Raw genomic sequence first — 14487 nt, forward strand, 5'->3', positions numbered from 1 at the left:
AAACAGAAGATGCCAAACAACACTTGATGTGTCTAACCAGCTCTGTTCTCATAGATGTGGACGACTGTACGCCAAACCCATGCAAACACGGAGGCAGCTGTCAGGATTTGGTCAATGGCTTTAAATGTACCTGCCCTCCTCACTGGACCGGCAAAATGTGTCTGATTGGTGAGAGATTATTTCATCATTTAACTATATATTTTTTCCCCAAACATGTGCATGCTTCTAACTTATTCACAAAAAAAATATTTTTAAAGATGCCAATGAATGTGAGGACAAGCCATGTGTGAATGCCAAGTCATGCCACAATCTGATTGGTGCCTATTTCTGCGAGTGTCTCCCTGGCTGGAAGGGTCAGAATTGTGACATAAGTGAGTATATCTATGTTTTTCTTTTTAGCTCTGCTTGTGTTGGCAAAGATTTATTTCTGCACCGTGTTTATGGGTTATAAACTCACATTTCTCTCATTTTTAGACATAAATGAATGCAAGGGTCAGTGTCTGAATGGAGGAACTTGCAAGGTAGGACTTTGTTGACAATATTTGATCCTTAAAATTAAAAATGTATCCCTTTACTATCGATATACACTACTGTTCAAACATTTGGAGGGAGGATGCATTAAATTAATCAAAAGTGACAGTAAAGACATTCATAATGTTACAAAATATTTTAAATAAATGCTGCTCTTTTGAAGTTTCCATTCATCAAAGAATATTGAAAAAACAGTTTTCAACATTGATAATTAGAAGAAAAGTTTCTTGAGCACCAAATCATCATATTAGAATGATTTCTGAAGGATCATGTGACTGGAGTAATGCTTTACCATCACAGGAATAAATAACATTATAAAATATAAATATATATTTAAAAAAAACATGCAGCCTTGCTGAGCATGATAGACTTCTTTCAAAAGCATTACAAATCTTACCCACACCAAAAAAATGTTAATGGTAGTGTACAATTCTTTCTGAGATCTGCCCACTTAAGCAGGAAGGAGCTGGCATTTCAGACTGGCATGTAAAGCGGCCAAGTACAGCTAGTTATTTTGTACATGATGTTTAGATATGGGTTTATCTGAAATTGGATATAACTATAAACCAAAGTGGAATGTACAGGTGTACTCACTGATATCCCCTATAATTGCTACTGTCTACTTCTAAATTCCCGAATCCCTTCAGAGTGAATGCCATGAACGTCTCAAACTTTGACAAATCCAGTGACTAGATTGTCTTCAAAAGGGCTCATTGTAGAAGCCTGGAAGCTGTAAACATCCAGAACAGAAACATGTAGAGTTCATGGGTGTGTCGTCTGAGGCTGACATCTTAATACCATTGATTCTCAATAGTGTTGTACAAAAAAAATGTAAGCCCTCTAAACAGAATAATAATTTTTTTTAGGGTTAGTGCCAGGAAAGTGTGTCTAGGACTATGGCAGAGGGCTTATTTGACCTTCGTCACTTAAAGGATAATTCCGGTATTTAACACCTTGAGTCTATATTGTAGTTTGTTTTGGATGAACAAGAGTGGTGGACAACATTTTTTTTGACAATGGTTCCTCTCTCGAGTTTTTGACTATAATAGAATTGGCCATGGACCCATTTAACATTGGAGTCAATGGGCATGTCCGAAAATGTCATTAAAACAGCCAGTAATGTTCGTTTACAAAACTGTTAAACTCACCGAGTGGTTAGTGGTGTTCGTTGATGATTATAAACAATATATCGTCGCAATATATGATTCCAATCTGTTTATTTTGCTATAGTGGAACTATTTTTTCAGACACTTCACAACCGTGTAACTTCCGCTCAATATTTGAATCTGAAGCGTTAGCACACTCCCGACCACTTGATGGCGATAACCGATGTTTATGTCTCGCGGGACACTCACGGTCACAGTCGAGTTCAACTTCATATTGCACTGGTCAGTGGTCACGTCTTTCAATATTTTCAAGGTTTTGTTTGTTTATTTCACTTACTCTCCCGGAGCACAGTTGCTCTGCTCGCTAGCCTTATGAGAAACGGAAGCGAGCAAAAAGACTACATCGGCCAAATGTAAACAGCCCCCTTTCCGTTTCCGGTAGCGCATTTATATTAACGAGCACTCAGTCCTTCAACAGAATTCAATGGGATTTTACAAAATGACGAATAAAACACGACAGAAACTGTATTTCGCAACACTTTTTGTTTCTGGAACATCAACTAACATCCCTAATCACTCGGTGAGTTGCACAGTTTTGAAAACTAATGTTAAAGGTTGTTTTAATGACATTTTCGGACATGCCCATTGACTCCAATGTTAAATGGGTCCATGGCCAATTCTTTTATAGTCAAAAACTCGAGAGAGGAACCATTGTCAAAAAAATGTTATCCACCACTCTTGTTCATCCAAAACAAACTACAATATGACTCAAGGTGTTAAATACCGGAATTATCCTTTAAGTACACAGAGTTATTGTAGCTTTTTTTCAGGGATTTTATTCTTGCTCTTTTCTTTAACAGGATTTGGTGAACGGTTACCGCTGTCTTTGCCCTCCTGGCTACTCGGGTGAACACTGTGAGAAGGACGTGGATGAGTGCGCTAGCAGTCCCTGTCTGAACGGCGGTCGGTGTCAGGATGAAGTCAATGGATTTCAGTGCCTGTGCCCTGCCGGCTTCTCGGGTCAGCTGTGTCAGGTGAGAGAATCTCCTGTTTTTTTTTTTTTTTTTTTTTTTTTTTCTTTGTATATAAAATCTTATATAACAGTAACTGTATATTTACTTCTGACCTAAAAAAAGAAGAAAAAAAGCTTTATTTTACATTTATTCATAACAACTGAATAAATCTTGTATCAGCACTGAGTCACCTCACATAATGTAATGATTAAGTTAAAAATAAGACTCAAAATATCAATATGATTGCATGGACAAAGTTCAAAGTTATAAAATTGCTTCTAGTTGATTTCTGTCGTGAAATCTGACACTTGTCCTGATGCATCCAAACAAAATGGCTCTCATAAAGAATAAAATTCCTCTATTGATAAACGGTATAGCATAATTGTAACAGTTCTATTGGTGGGTACACACTACCGTTTAAAAGTTTGGGCTCTGTCTTTTTTTTTTTTATGTCTCACCAAGGCTGCATTTATTTGACAGCAAACTCAGTAATATTATTATCATTTAAAAGAACTGTTTTCTGAAATCATTATAATATGCTGATTTGTTGCTCTTGACATTTTTTGATTATTATCAATGTTGAAAACAGTTGTGCTGCTTAATATTTTTGTGAAAACTGTAATGCATTTTTTTCTAGATTGTTTGATGAATAGAGAGTGCAAAAGAACAGACATATATCATTTTGTTACTTTTAAATGAATGCATCCTTGCCGAATAAAATTATATATTTTTTTCCTTTTTTAAATCTTTCTCAACCTAAACTTTTAAACAGCAGTGTATACCTTCATTCACCTAGCTCTAGTTGTACCCCAAGGAAAGAGAGAGACAAAGAAAGAAGGGCTCGGTTGGAGACAGGCAGGGTTTGGCTAGCTCTTTAAAATATTCTTCTATTTGTTTTTATTCTCCTGAGCATTTCGGTACGCTTTTTCCTGGCAGACGCCGTGTCGAGGCTGTTGAGGGTTGCTCTGTTTTCTAAGAATCCAAAAATGCCTGGATATCATTTTCCCCTCATCATTGAGCTCTCTTTTCTCCTCTTGTAAATCTTTCTCCGGTGTAGCTGGATATCGATTACTGCCAGCCCAACCCATGCCAGAACGGGGCGCAGTGTTTCAACCTGGCCTCGGACTACTTCTGCAAATGCCCCGACGACTACGAGGGTAAAAACTGCTCTCACCTGAAGGACCATTGTCGAACCACATCATGCCAAGGTGAGAAATCTCAGTCTCCGGGACGGATCTCGTCTCAGTATCTCTTTGTAAAGCGCCTCTAAAACCCATAGTAAGCTGATCTGCTAGTTGCATGCCATTGTTCAGCTGCTGAGTAAAACGAGATTACAGGCCCGTGGACTCTCCCACCACCTTCAGGGGGAAAGATGAGAAAAAAGAACTCATATTTTGTTACATGAGGCTTTTTCAGCCCACAGTGAGCTATTTGACAGTAACCTCTCTGGACACACAGCTCACATACACACAGTCTCTCAAACACTTTCCCCATTCCCAAATCCTCCTGAACATTTGCCAGCTTCTTAACAGCTCTGTGTGTGTTCTCCGTGGTTATGACTTGGTGGGATTCTCTGCCTTGGATGTTTTAAAGTGTGTGTGTGTGTTTGAGGAGAGGCAAACCCCACAGCTAGATAAGCCCATCAAGTTTCTTTTGTGAGCAGAGTCAGGGCTTATGTGCATTAAATGGCCTCCTCGCACATTCTTTCTGCAAAAGCAGATGTAAAAACTGGATTTGCTTTCTAAAGTGAACCAAAAAAAATATCTGAATACATTGCCTGGATTGCTGTTAAGTGGAAGAATGGGTAGTGTCACACGCTTTTGTATATTTTAGAGATTTAACAGCTGGATTTTGTTTTCATTGAAACTCTGACAGTGATTGACAGCTGCACTGTAGCCGTGGCATCCAACAGTACGCCGGACGGGGTGCGATATATCTCCTCCAACGTCTGTGGCCCCCACGGGCGCTGCAAAAGCCAGGCCGGGGGCCAGTTTACGTGCGAGTGTCAGGAAGGTTTCAGAGGCACCTACTGTCATGAAAGTAAGACATATTATTGGATTATAGGGATGCATTGATATTGCACTTCTTTACAATAAGTCCGTAATTATTTTAACTGATAAATGCCTAATATTAAAACCATAGACTATTTCATCTAAATAAATTAAATATAAAACACACCAAAAAATATTTTAGCTACAAGTGAATTTAGGCATCACAACATTATTATACACGGTTTAAATATATATATTTATTTATGGGTTTGCTATGATCCTAAATTCTATGATGTCTTTTGTCATTGTTCAGATATAAACGACTGTGAAAGTAACCCATGTCGCAACGGTGGGACTTGCATCGATAAGGTGAACGTTTATCAGTGCATTTGTGCTGACGGTTGGGAAGGAGTTCACTGCGAAATCAGTATGTTCCCTTGAATAGATTTTTCTCTACTTATACTAAATGTTTGTGCTCCTTTGAGTTCATATTCTCATTCTTTTCTCCCCGTTTTTTCAGACATAGATGACTGCAGCTTGAACCCCTGCCTGAACAAGGGAGCATGTCAAGACCTGGTGAACGATTTCTACTGCGAATGTAGAAATGGCTGGAAGGGAAAAACCTGCCACTCCCGTACGAAAGACTATTTTTATGACCCACCCAGTTTGTTAAGTTTCTGTTTGCGTGCTTGCGAGTACACATGGAGTTTTAAACTACTATCGGATCAACTGTAATTTCAGGTGATAGCCAATGTGACGAAGCCACATGCAACAATGGAGGTACATGCCATGATGAAGGGGACATCTTCAAATGCAGGTGCCCACCTGGCTGGGATGGTGCCACATGTAACATAGGTCAGTTTGGGTGATGCCCATTCACTTTCTCTCTCACAGCTCACGTGCATCAAGTCTTTACAAATATACAGCAATCCCACAAACCCCTGTGGCATGCTTCTTGCTGCAAAGTCATACTTTTACATGACAATGCCCTTTGGAGCAAGCAGTTGTAGCAAACCTAAAAGCTACATATTTGCTGCAAGTATTTCTTGCAAGTGCCTTAAAAAAATAAATAGTAAAAAAATAAATTATATATATATATATATATATAATCTGTACTTTAAGAAGTAAGACTAGTCTTTTGTATTGTATATCTGCAAAATAAATACTAGTCCGATGATAGATCCATAATATCAATTCTACTAATCTTTAAAAAGCAGAATAAAACAAGAATTGTAATGATTATTTAAATTATAAAATAATATAAAATATAATTTAAAATGTATAATAAAAAATTATATACAATAATTGTATCTTTTTAAACTTTTTTCTTCACTTTTCTCTCTGAATGTTTCTTCATGGCCCTCTCAGTTTGAAAACTCCCTAAATATTCAGGAATAATTTTATGGTTTAAAATGCAACCCAAGACAAAGTTAAGCAGCAAAATGTGAGGAAAAAAATATATATTTTAAACATTTGATCATTCTAGCTTACATATGGACTCTCACTCTATTTCTATCAATGTGTTGGCAGTAATTTGCTTCAAATAAAAAAAAGTGCACAAATTTGCTCGATGCAGAAAATATCATATCTGGCGTACAGTCGGCTCCAATTCTTTGATGGGAAATTCAGTTGGAACGAGCCTTGGGAAATGTTATACTTGGTAATACTTCAAGATGTAGCGGGTCTGTTTTAAGTGTGGCAGTCTTGTTGTGGTTGCAGTCGTGTTGATCTGTTCAGTTCAAAGGGTTCTGACCTTTCTTGTGGTTCCTCTGCAGCCAACAACAGCAGCTGTCTGCCCAACCCATGTGAGAACGGAGGCACCTGTGTGGTCAACGGCGACTCCTTCAACTGTGTCTGCAAGGAAGGCTGGGAAGGATCCACCTGCACCGAGAGTGAGTAGTGCGTTAACTTCCTAGATAGATTTAAAGTGGAAGAGGGAGTCATTTTACTCATAAAAGTAAATTTTTCAACCCTCATTTGGTCTGCGAATAAAGCAAGGATCCATTTTCCTGGCTTTGTCTTGCTCGTTCTTTTCCATTCTCTTTCTCTAAACCCACCTCACCCTGGCTGGACATTGTCGACTGCTGCCAGCTATGTAGGAAAAAATTTAAATGAGGGAAAGTGGAGACAGATGTCCCCCCCTTCCTCAAGCCAACCACCTTCTCTCTCCCCCCCCCCCCCCCCCCCCCCCCTGATGTGCCTTTCTCATGTATTGTTGTACACCTCTCACTCTGTGAGAACAGAGAAATCTGGAGTCCTAAAAAATGAAGAGAGAAGAAAAGCTGGAGACAGCGAGTCAGTTAGTAACCGAGCAATCAGCGAGTCTGCCAAGCTGGACGCCCACGCGAGCACGCACGCGCACAACCGACACAAGCTCTGACATGTTCACTGTTGTGTTCGTTCTTATGTGCTCACATGGGTGTGAAGTGAAACAAACCCTCCTCTCTCTCTCTTTTTCAGATACCAACGACTGCAACCCACACCCATGGTAAGTCCTGGCAAAACATTTACACACAGCCTGCCGCTGTAAACAGGCCCGTACAGCTGTGCCGCACTTTCTCACACTCTCTCAGTGCTGGGAAACAGGCACTCCCATAGCTTCTGTCATTCCAAGGGTGCGTTAAGCTGGCTGCCTATTGTGCTTTTGACATTTTGTCTGAGCAAGATTCTGAGCTGTCAGGAATCACAATAACATATCCCATCAAAACAGATTTTGTGTCATTTGGAATCAGGGTCCAAAATTAACTTATGGTTAAACACCTGCCAAATTTATTGATAATTTGTACCCGTTTTTTTTTTTTACGTAATCGTTGTAAAAGTTGTTGGGATGTGCAAGCTGTGACTAATGTTTTTATTAGTAGACAGTTTGCATGTCTTTGAATCTTTGCGTCACTTTTATCAATGACAGTCGGACTTTACAACTTGAGTAAAATAATGTATTTTGTTGCAAATTTACTCATAAAGTCACCATTCACTGGGGAGTTACAATTTTTAAGCCATTTTATATTTTACTTTAATGTTTTATTTTTTTGAAATAAGAAATTATTTTATTTTGACTTATCTTTATTTTATTCACTTTATTTTATATAAAATTGTTTGATTTGGATTTGATTTGATTACTTTTTCAACTTAAGTCGACCAAACTCGAACCGTGAGCCAACAGCTCTTAGGCAGTATGTCAATATGCCAGCTTTTACTCTCCTTTGGCGCTTGGCGAGTGCTAATTTTGGAGCCTGTTTATAGTGCTGTAATGGTGGCTGAATTGAACTTTGCCTGACCCTCCGTCTTTCTCTCTCCACAGCTACAACACCGGGACGTGTGTGGATGGTGAAAACTGGTACCGTTGCGAGTGTGCTCCGGGTTTCGCCGGGCCAGACTGTCGCATAAGTGAGTGTTAGATGACGCCTTTTCCTCTTGGCTGTCAGCCCTGTTAATGTGCAACACATCTCTTCAAAAACAAACAGAGCTGGAGCAAAATGCAGTCTAGCCACCCAATTAGCCAGCCCTCTGGGCAGAATGCCAACGACACAGCGAGCACCGTCCTTGCATTCTGCAGAGCTGATGTTCACGGCCCCTCGGGACAAACTTACTCCGAGTGACCGAAAGCCAATCAGCCTGCTTATCCAGCACTGATTACAGAGCTCGTTTTTCTTGAGGGAAAAGCTTTCATCTGGCTGCACAAGAGGCTAGGCTTTACGGTTTGATGCATCCAAACCTGCAAATGAGCTCATGACTTTACTGTCAGCTTAGCTCAAGATGACATAGTCCATCAGGATAGGGTGTTTAGTCATACTTTATGAACTTGTCTCACTTAATTCTCACTTAATGATGTATATTTATCTTGTATGCAAGACTGCATGACAATTTTCTCTTGGTTTAAGCAAAGACACATTTTGATTCAAAATATTCTTAGAAAACAAGCCTTTAATATCACTAGCAGACTTGCTTATATGGTAACACTTAACATTAGTTAAGATGACCTAATAATGAACTGCACGTATACAACATTTATTAATCTTTGTTAATGTTAATTTCAACATTTACTAATATTTTATTAAAATCTTGTAAACATTAGTTAATGCACTGTGAACTAACAATGAACAGCTGTATTTTTATTAACAAATATGAACAAATACAGTAACAAATGGATTGCTCATTGTTTGGTTATGTTAGTTAATACATTAACTAATGTTAACTAATGAATCTTATTGTAAAGTGTTACCGGTAAATCTATATATTTTATATGTTTTTCTTGGGAAACAAGACTGTACCTGTCGCTATTCATGCTATTGGAATGCTTTAGGACATTCAGAGTGCGATTCCTAAAAGATTCTCTTCATTCCTTTAGATATAAATGAGTGTCAGTCTTCTCCGTGTGCCTTTGGCTCTACCTGCGTAGATGAAATCGACGGTTACCGCTGCGTTTGCCCACCTGGAAGAACAGGACCAGAGTGTCAAGAAGGTGAGAGTCATATAAACTTGTCCAAACTAGCAACACACAGCATAACTACCAACCTCATCTGTCCCCTCGGGAAACCATAATGTCTTCTTGGAAAAATGAATAAATCCAAGACCTGCATTAACACCTCCAAAATCCTTCATTTCCACACCAATAACCTGACCCTGTCAAGTTGTCAAAAAAAAGTCTCATCAAAATTTGACTTTGGCCTGCACGATTATGACTCAAAAAGACTCTTTTTACTCAAAAAGATCAAACAACCCCATTTCTTGCCATGTGATAATCTTCTGTTGGTGTCGTTCACAGTCATTGGGAGACCCTGTATTGCTAATGGACAAGTAAATGCTGATGGCGCCAAATGGGAGGAAAACTGCAACCTTTGCCAATGTCAAAATGGAAGGATTCATTGTACCATGGTAACTTAGCTGCCACTTCAGCATATTCTTGAGGCATTTAGTAATATTTATCTTAATTATGCCATCAAAAAAGCATATTGTTTGACTTTTTTTTGGTTTTGTTTAGATGTGGTGTGGGCCAAAGTCATGTCGGGCAGGAAAGACCAGAGGTGGGTGTCCTGCTGGCCAATCCTGTGTTCCCATCAAGGAAGAGCACTGCTTCGTCAAACCCTGTCCTAGTCTGGGAGAGTGCTGGCCCCCTGCGCCCTCTCCACCCTCCAAATGCCACGGCAGCTTCTCTTACCAAGACGACAGCTGTGCCAACATCACGTTCACCTTTAACAAGGAGAACATGCCTCAAGTGAGTTATACTTCCAGAGCAGAGTCATTGAATTATGAGCTTTTGAGCCATTTCCCCCCTTTTCCAAACGTCTCCTCCACCCTTCTCTAATTCGGTGGAGAACCGAGAGCGCAGTTGGGGCGTGAAAATATCAGGTTCTCTTCATCTAGGAGACAACGTTCCTCGTGGGTGAAGTTTTCCAGGCTAGTTGGATTCTCACAAGCTTTGTTGTCATATCCAAACACTTTTTCTTCAGATGAAAAAAGCGCAAGAAATACATCATCTTGTACAATAAGCCCTGGCTCAGTCAGTATCCCTTTCCGAACCAAGGCATTCCTGAGCTAATATCCCGTAACGGTTTAATACTTAGGCAGTCATTGTATGAGAACAGAGTTTGAGAAACACCGCTGGCGGCTGCCCACCAGCGGGTCTGAATTGCTGAACGAGAGACAACTAAGTGCAACACATGACAGCGACAGGCATAAAAAAACACTGTTCTTCTTCTAATGTGCTACAGAAACAAGAGAGGAGTGAATAGGATTCATATTTGATAAGGGAAAAGCCTTACCGTCTTTGTCTCTTTTTTACTTTCTCCCATCCGACTAAATCTTTCATTCTGGTCTTTTCGCCCTGTCCTCAGTGTCTGCTTTGCTATGGGAAACAAACCTAAAAACTGAGCAGATTTGAATATTTGGATGCATATTGCACTAATTATTTACTTGGAATGGGGTTAAATATGAACAAACTCATAATTGATCCTTCTATTCTGACAGGGCTTGAGTGTGGAACATGTATGTAATGAGCTGAGGCACTGGTACCTGCTGAAGAACCTCACGGCAGAGTACGCGGTGTCCATCACCTGTGAGCCATCTTCTTCAGCTAGCAACGAGATTCACGTTAGCATCGTAAGTATGGTTTAAATGGATATAGCATTACATTTAAAGATCCTCCTGGAGGTCCACCTTTAGCTCTAACACAAGTTTCTAGTTTTCTGGATGACCTTGCTAGTTCAGTTTTGTAGAAACATTTTTATGATCGTCTTTTTTTTGTGCAGTCCACAGAAGAGGACAGGAGTCCTATTAAAGACATTACGGTTCAAATCATTGACTTGGTGAGCAAGCAAAATGGGAACAGTACCATCATCAAAGCCATCACTGGTGTACGGGTTCACCAGACACAAAGCCCCAAAACTGGTAAGCATCTTTCCATCATACTGGACATTGGGTCCGTCTTTGCCGAAAGTAGTCGAAAATCAAAGTATTAAGGTTTCCACAGTCGAGGCCAGTCGTGTTGAACTGTCTGTCCTTGGTCTGTCTTGCTTGAGCAATGTTTAACTGTCAAAAGAAGCTTTAAGTCATTGAAGCTATGGAATGTTACATCAGCTCTGCCAGTTGGATGGAACTTCAATTAGACATCAGGGCCCTCTTTATGCATGCTGTTCATCAAAAATGGCGTCCGATGTTTCTGCCAAGCTGCTTAGTCTCTTCCTCACTTAAGAAACCTTTAAAACATGTGTGCCAGCCTCTGTAGATTGGGCCAGGGGACCCGGTATAAACAGGGAATGTCTTGTCCAAAACAGGAAATTTTGCTGTTAAATTGATGTGTGGATTATTTTTTCCCCACAGCACTTCTGTATAACTCCAAGATTTTCCAATTTCCAATGCACAAATGTTCACCAGTAAATAGGAATAAACCGTTCAGCAGTTCTTTTTAAGACAAGTTTCCATTGTGATGTAGGAACAGGTCAATAAAGAAATTGTTTTTGTTTTTTGCAAGAAAAATTGAGTGTACTATGATAGCATGCTTGAATGTAGGCGGTCGATACATGCACTAAAGAAAGTAATTTTTTTGTCCAGTGTCTGTGCTATATTTCTCCCTAAGTTATGGCTGATAAAAACGTCTTCGTATTCTTTTAAACTAAAGTTTGCATCTATCTCATAATCCCCTTACACAAGCGCTGGTCAATGTGGGCGCCTGTCGTTGTCTCAAATATTTTGTTACGTCTCTTTAGTTTGGTTTTCGAGACGAAATTGGACAGTGCACGTACTATTCTGCCGAAATTTGCATCATGTGGACCCTTGTATACTTTGGGCTTTAATGGTTACACCACTTGAGCTTTTTTGTCATTAAATTTGATTTTCATTAAACACAAACATTTTTCAAAACCAAAAGAACCCTACATGAATACATTTCTAAAAACTATATTTTAATAAGATTAGTCATTCTCCTGAACACCGACTAACTGCCCCTCTGGTTCTTCTTCTTCTCCAGACTACCTGGTTCCTCTGCTCAGCTCCATCTTCATCGTGCTCTGGATCCTCGCCTTGGCCTCGGCCTTCATGTGGTGCATTCACCGTCGACGGAAACAGAACACCCACGGCAACACAACTACCTCAGCAACAGAGGACAATACCACCAATAATGTGCGAGAGCAGCTCAACCAAATAAAAAACCCCATCGAGAAACATCGAGAAACGGGCCATGGCGTGGCAATAAAAGATTACGAGGGGAAGAACTCCATCATAGCCAAAATTAGGACGCATAACTCTGAGGTGGAGGAAGAGGAGATGGACAAACACCTGCAGAAAGCGCGCTTCACTAAGCAGCCGGCCTACACGCTGGTGGAGCGGGAGGAGCGCGCGCCCAACAAAAACCCAAACTGGACTAACAAACAGGACAACAGAGACTTGGAGACGGCACAAAGCTTAAACAGGATGGAGTATATCGTATAGCAGGCAGCTGTGTTGCCGTGCGACCGAACCCCTGCTGCACTTACCGGTCACTTGGCAGGGTCTCGGGGGGGAGGGTTGTGCTTCTTAAAACTGTTGAGTCGTGTTCTGGACTCCAAGGCTGTTATTTGCCTAGAATCCTGTGTTAATTTAAGTTTCGACAAGCTGGCTTCACACTGGCAATTGATAGTTGCTATGGATGGCTAGAAAACCCAAATGCTGCGTTTCACATCCAGTGTTTTCCTTTGTAAAAGAGAGAGAGAAAAAAAGTAAAAAAAGAAAACGTACACATTTCAAATGTCTATATTTTTGTGGATACGTTTGAGTATCTCAATGAGTCTGAAAAGTTTGCATAGTGTTTGCAAATAGTTTTAAGTGTTATTTTCGTTCATAATGACAATGCTCTCACAGCTAAAGTAGTTGTTTCTTCCTTATCCAGCGGCTGTGTGGAAACTCTCTAGTTGGTTTTATTTCTAGTTCTGAACTGAAAGTGCCTTCACAGCTACGCACCACTGCAATTGTCGGAAATGAGTATAAAAAAAAGAAAAAAAGAGCAAAAAAATTATTTATTTTTCCTTTCTTTGGGCGGGATAGGTCGGTCAGCATTTTGCTGCCAATATGAAGAATTGTCAATTTAGTGTAGATATGTATATTTTTTTTAATTAATCACTGTGTATATTTGATTTATTAACTTAATAATCAAGAGCCTTAAAATATCATTCCTTTTTATTTATATGTCCTGTCTAGTTTTGAAGGTTTTGATAGCTTTGTCAGCCTATAGCTTTGTTCGGACGACATTTGTTTCATGTTTCACATACCAAAATTTCAAAGAGGAAATAAAGCAGTCTATTTTTTAAGAAACAAGACGGGCGTTTGTGTGCCTGAGATGTTTTTTTCTTCTTCTTTTTTTTATACATTGTCAGATATTTCAATATTTGTATTTTGCCAACTCGTACTTGCTCAATGCAGGTGATGTCATCATCATGGCTGCTTTTTGTTTGGATACTTGGTGGCAGACATATTGCTTGCCACGTATGAAAAATAAAAATAAAAAATCATTAAAAATATAAAAAATAAAAGGGAACACGAGTCTTTTAGTTGCTTGTTGGTAAACCTGATTCACACAAATCATTTCTCCTCAGCTTCGGTTTGCAGTATGTCATAAGCTAGGCTGTGAATACTTGAACAGTAGGGGGCCAATGGAAACACTGTAGATGACTGCCTTGCTTTCAGGAGTCCATTTCTATTGCTGTGCACATGTAGTGTTCTTTTCGTAGTTCTTTTATATTGAGGCTCTCTAAAACACCAAACCGACATGCTTATCACATTTGTAAATTCTATGAGATCATGGCAATATTCAATGTTCATATTTGACCTTATTGTAAATTTGTCTTTGTTTCTTTTTTTTTAGTTTGTTCCTGGCAATATTTTTTGAATGTTATATTTATTAAACATTTTGTATAAAAGGAAAATTAAATGTTTGTTTTTCGATTTGTGCTCTATTGTGCTACTTTGGAAGAAGCTTAATCCTTACTTGCGCTGACGTATGAATGAGGAATTCAGACAAATAACTGCAGGGCAAAAGGCAAAGCTTATGGAGATGAGCAAAAGAAAGGGGTTTCCCAATGTTTTTCAATCATGGATCATGTAAATTTTGTCATTTACTCATCCTCATGTTTTGTACACGCTTTTTCTTTTTTCTGTGGTACGCAAAAGACGACATTTTGAGGAATTAGGTTGCTGTTTTTCAAACACAATGAATGGGGACAGGAGGTTTCAAGGCACAAAAAGAACACAAAGGCATAGTAAAAATGCTCCATACAACTCGTGCCCTACATTCAAAGTCTTCTTATGTCATATGATAGCTTTCTGTGAGAAAAAGATCTTGAAATCCACTCTAGCTCTCCTTGTCATGAGTCAAGT

The 14487-nt window shown here is 39.4% G+C and overlaps 1 protein-coding gene across 1 annotated transcript in view; it reads left to right on the forward strand.

The window, feature by feature from the left end:
- The window catches only part of jag1b (jagged canonical Notch ligand 1b), a 33593-nt gene extending 19539 nt beyond the window's left edge, over window positions 1-14054 (forward strand). Inside the window, exons 9-26 of the mRNA XM_079634836.1 lie at window positions 55-168; window positions 258-371; window positions 475-521; window positions 2498-2671; window positions 3708-3858; window positions 4526-4690; window positions 4955-5068; window positions 5162-5275; window positions 5383-5496; window positions 6417-6533; window positions 7102-7129; window positions 7943-8028; window positions 8990-9103; window positions 9407-9516; window positions 9623-9856; window positions 10609-10740; window positions 10890-11028; window positions 12107-14054. Coding sequence (XP_079490962.1) covers window positions 55-168; window positions 258-371; window positions 475-521; window positions 2498-2671; window positions 3708-3858; window positions 4526-4690; window positions 4955-5068; window positions 5162-5275; window positions 5383-5496; window positions 6417-6533; window positions 7102-7129; window positions 7943-8028; window positions 8990-9103; window positions 9407-9516; window positions 9623-9856; window positions 10609-10740; window positions 10890-11028; window positions 12107-12567 — 2528 coding nt within the window. The 3' untranslated portion in view covers window positions 12568-14054. The remainder of the gene's footprint in view (window positions 1-54; window positions 169-257; window positions 372-474; window positions 522-2497; window positions 2672-3707; window positions 3859-4525; window positions 4691-4954; window positions 5069-5161; window positions 5276-5382; window positions 5497-6416; window positions 6534-7101; window positions 7130-7942; window positions 8029-8989; window positions 9104-9406; window positions 9517-9622; window positions 9857-10608; window positions 10741-10889; window positions 11029-12106) is intronic.
- Window positions 14055-14487: the final 433 nt, after the last annotated feature.

This window comes from Phoxinus phoxinus (assembly GCF_949152265.1).
Source record: "Phoxinus phoxinus genome assembly, chromosome: 14".
NCBI lineage: Eukaryota > Metazoa > Chordata > Actinopteri > Cypriniformes > Leuciscidae > Phoxinus > Phoxinus phoxinus.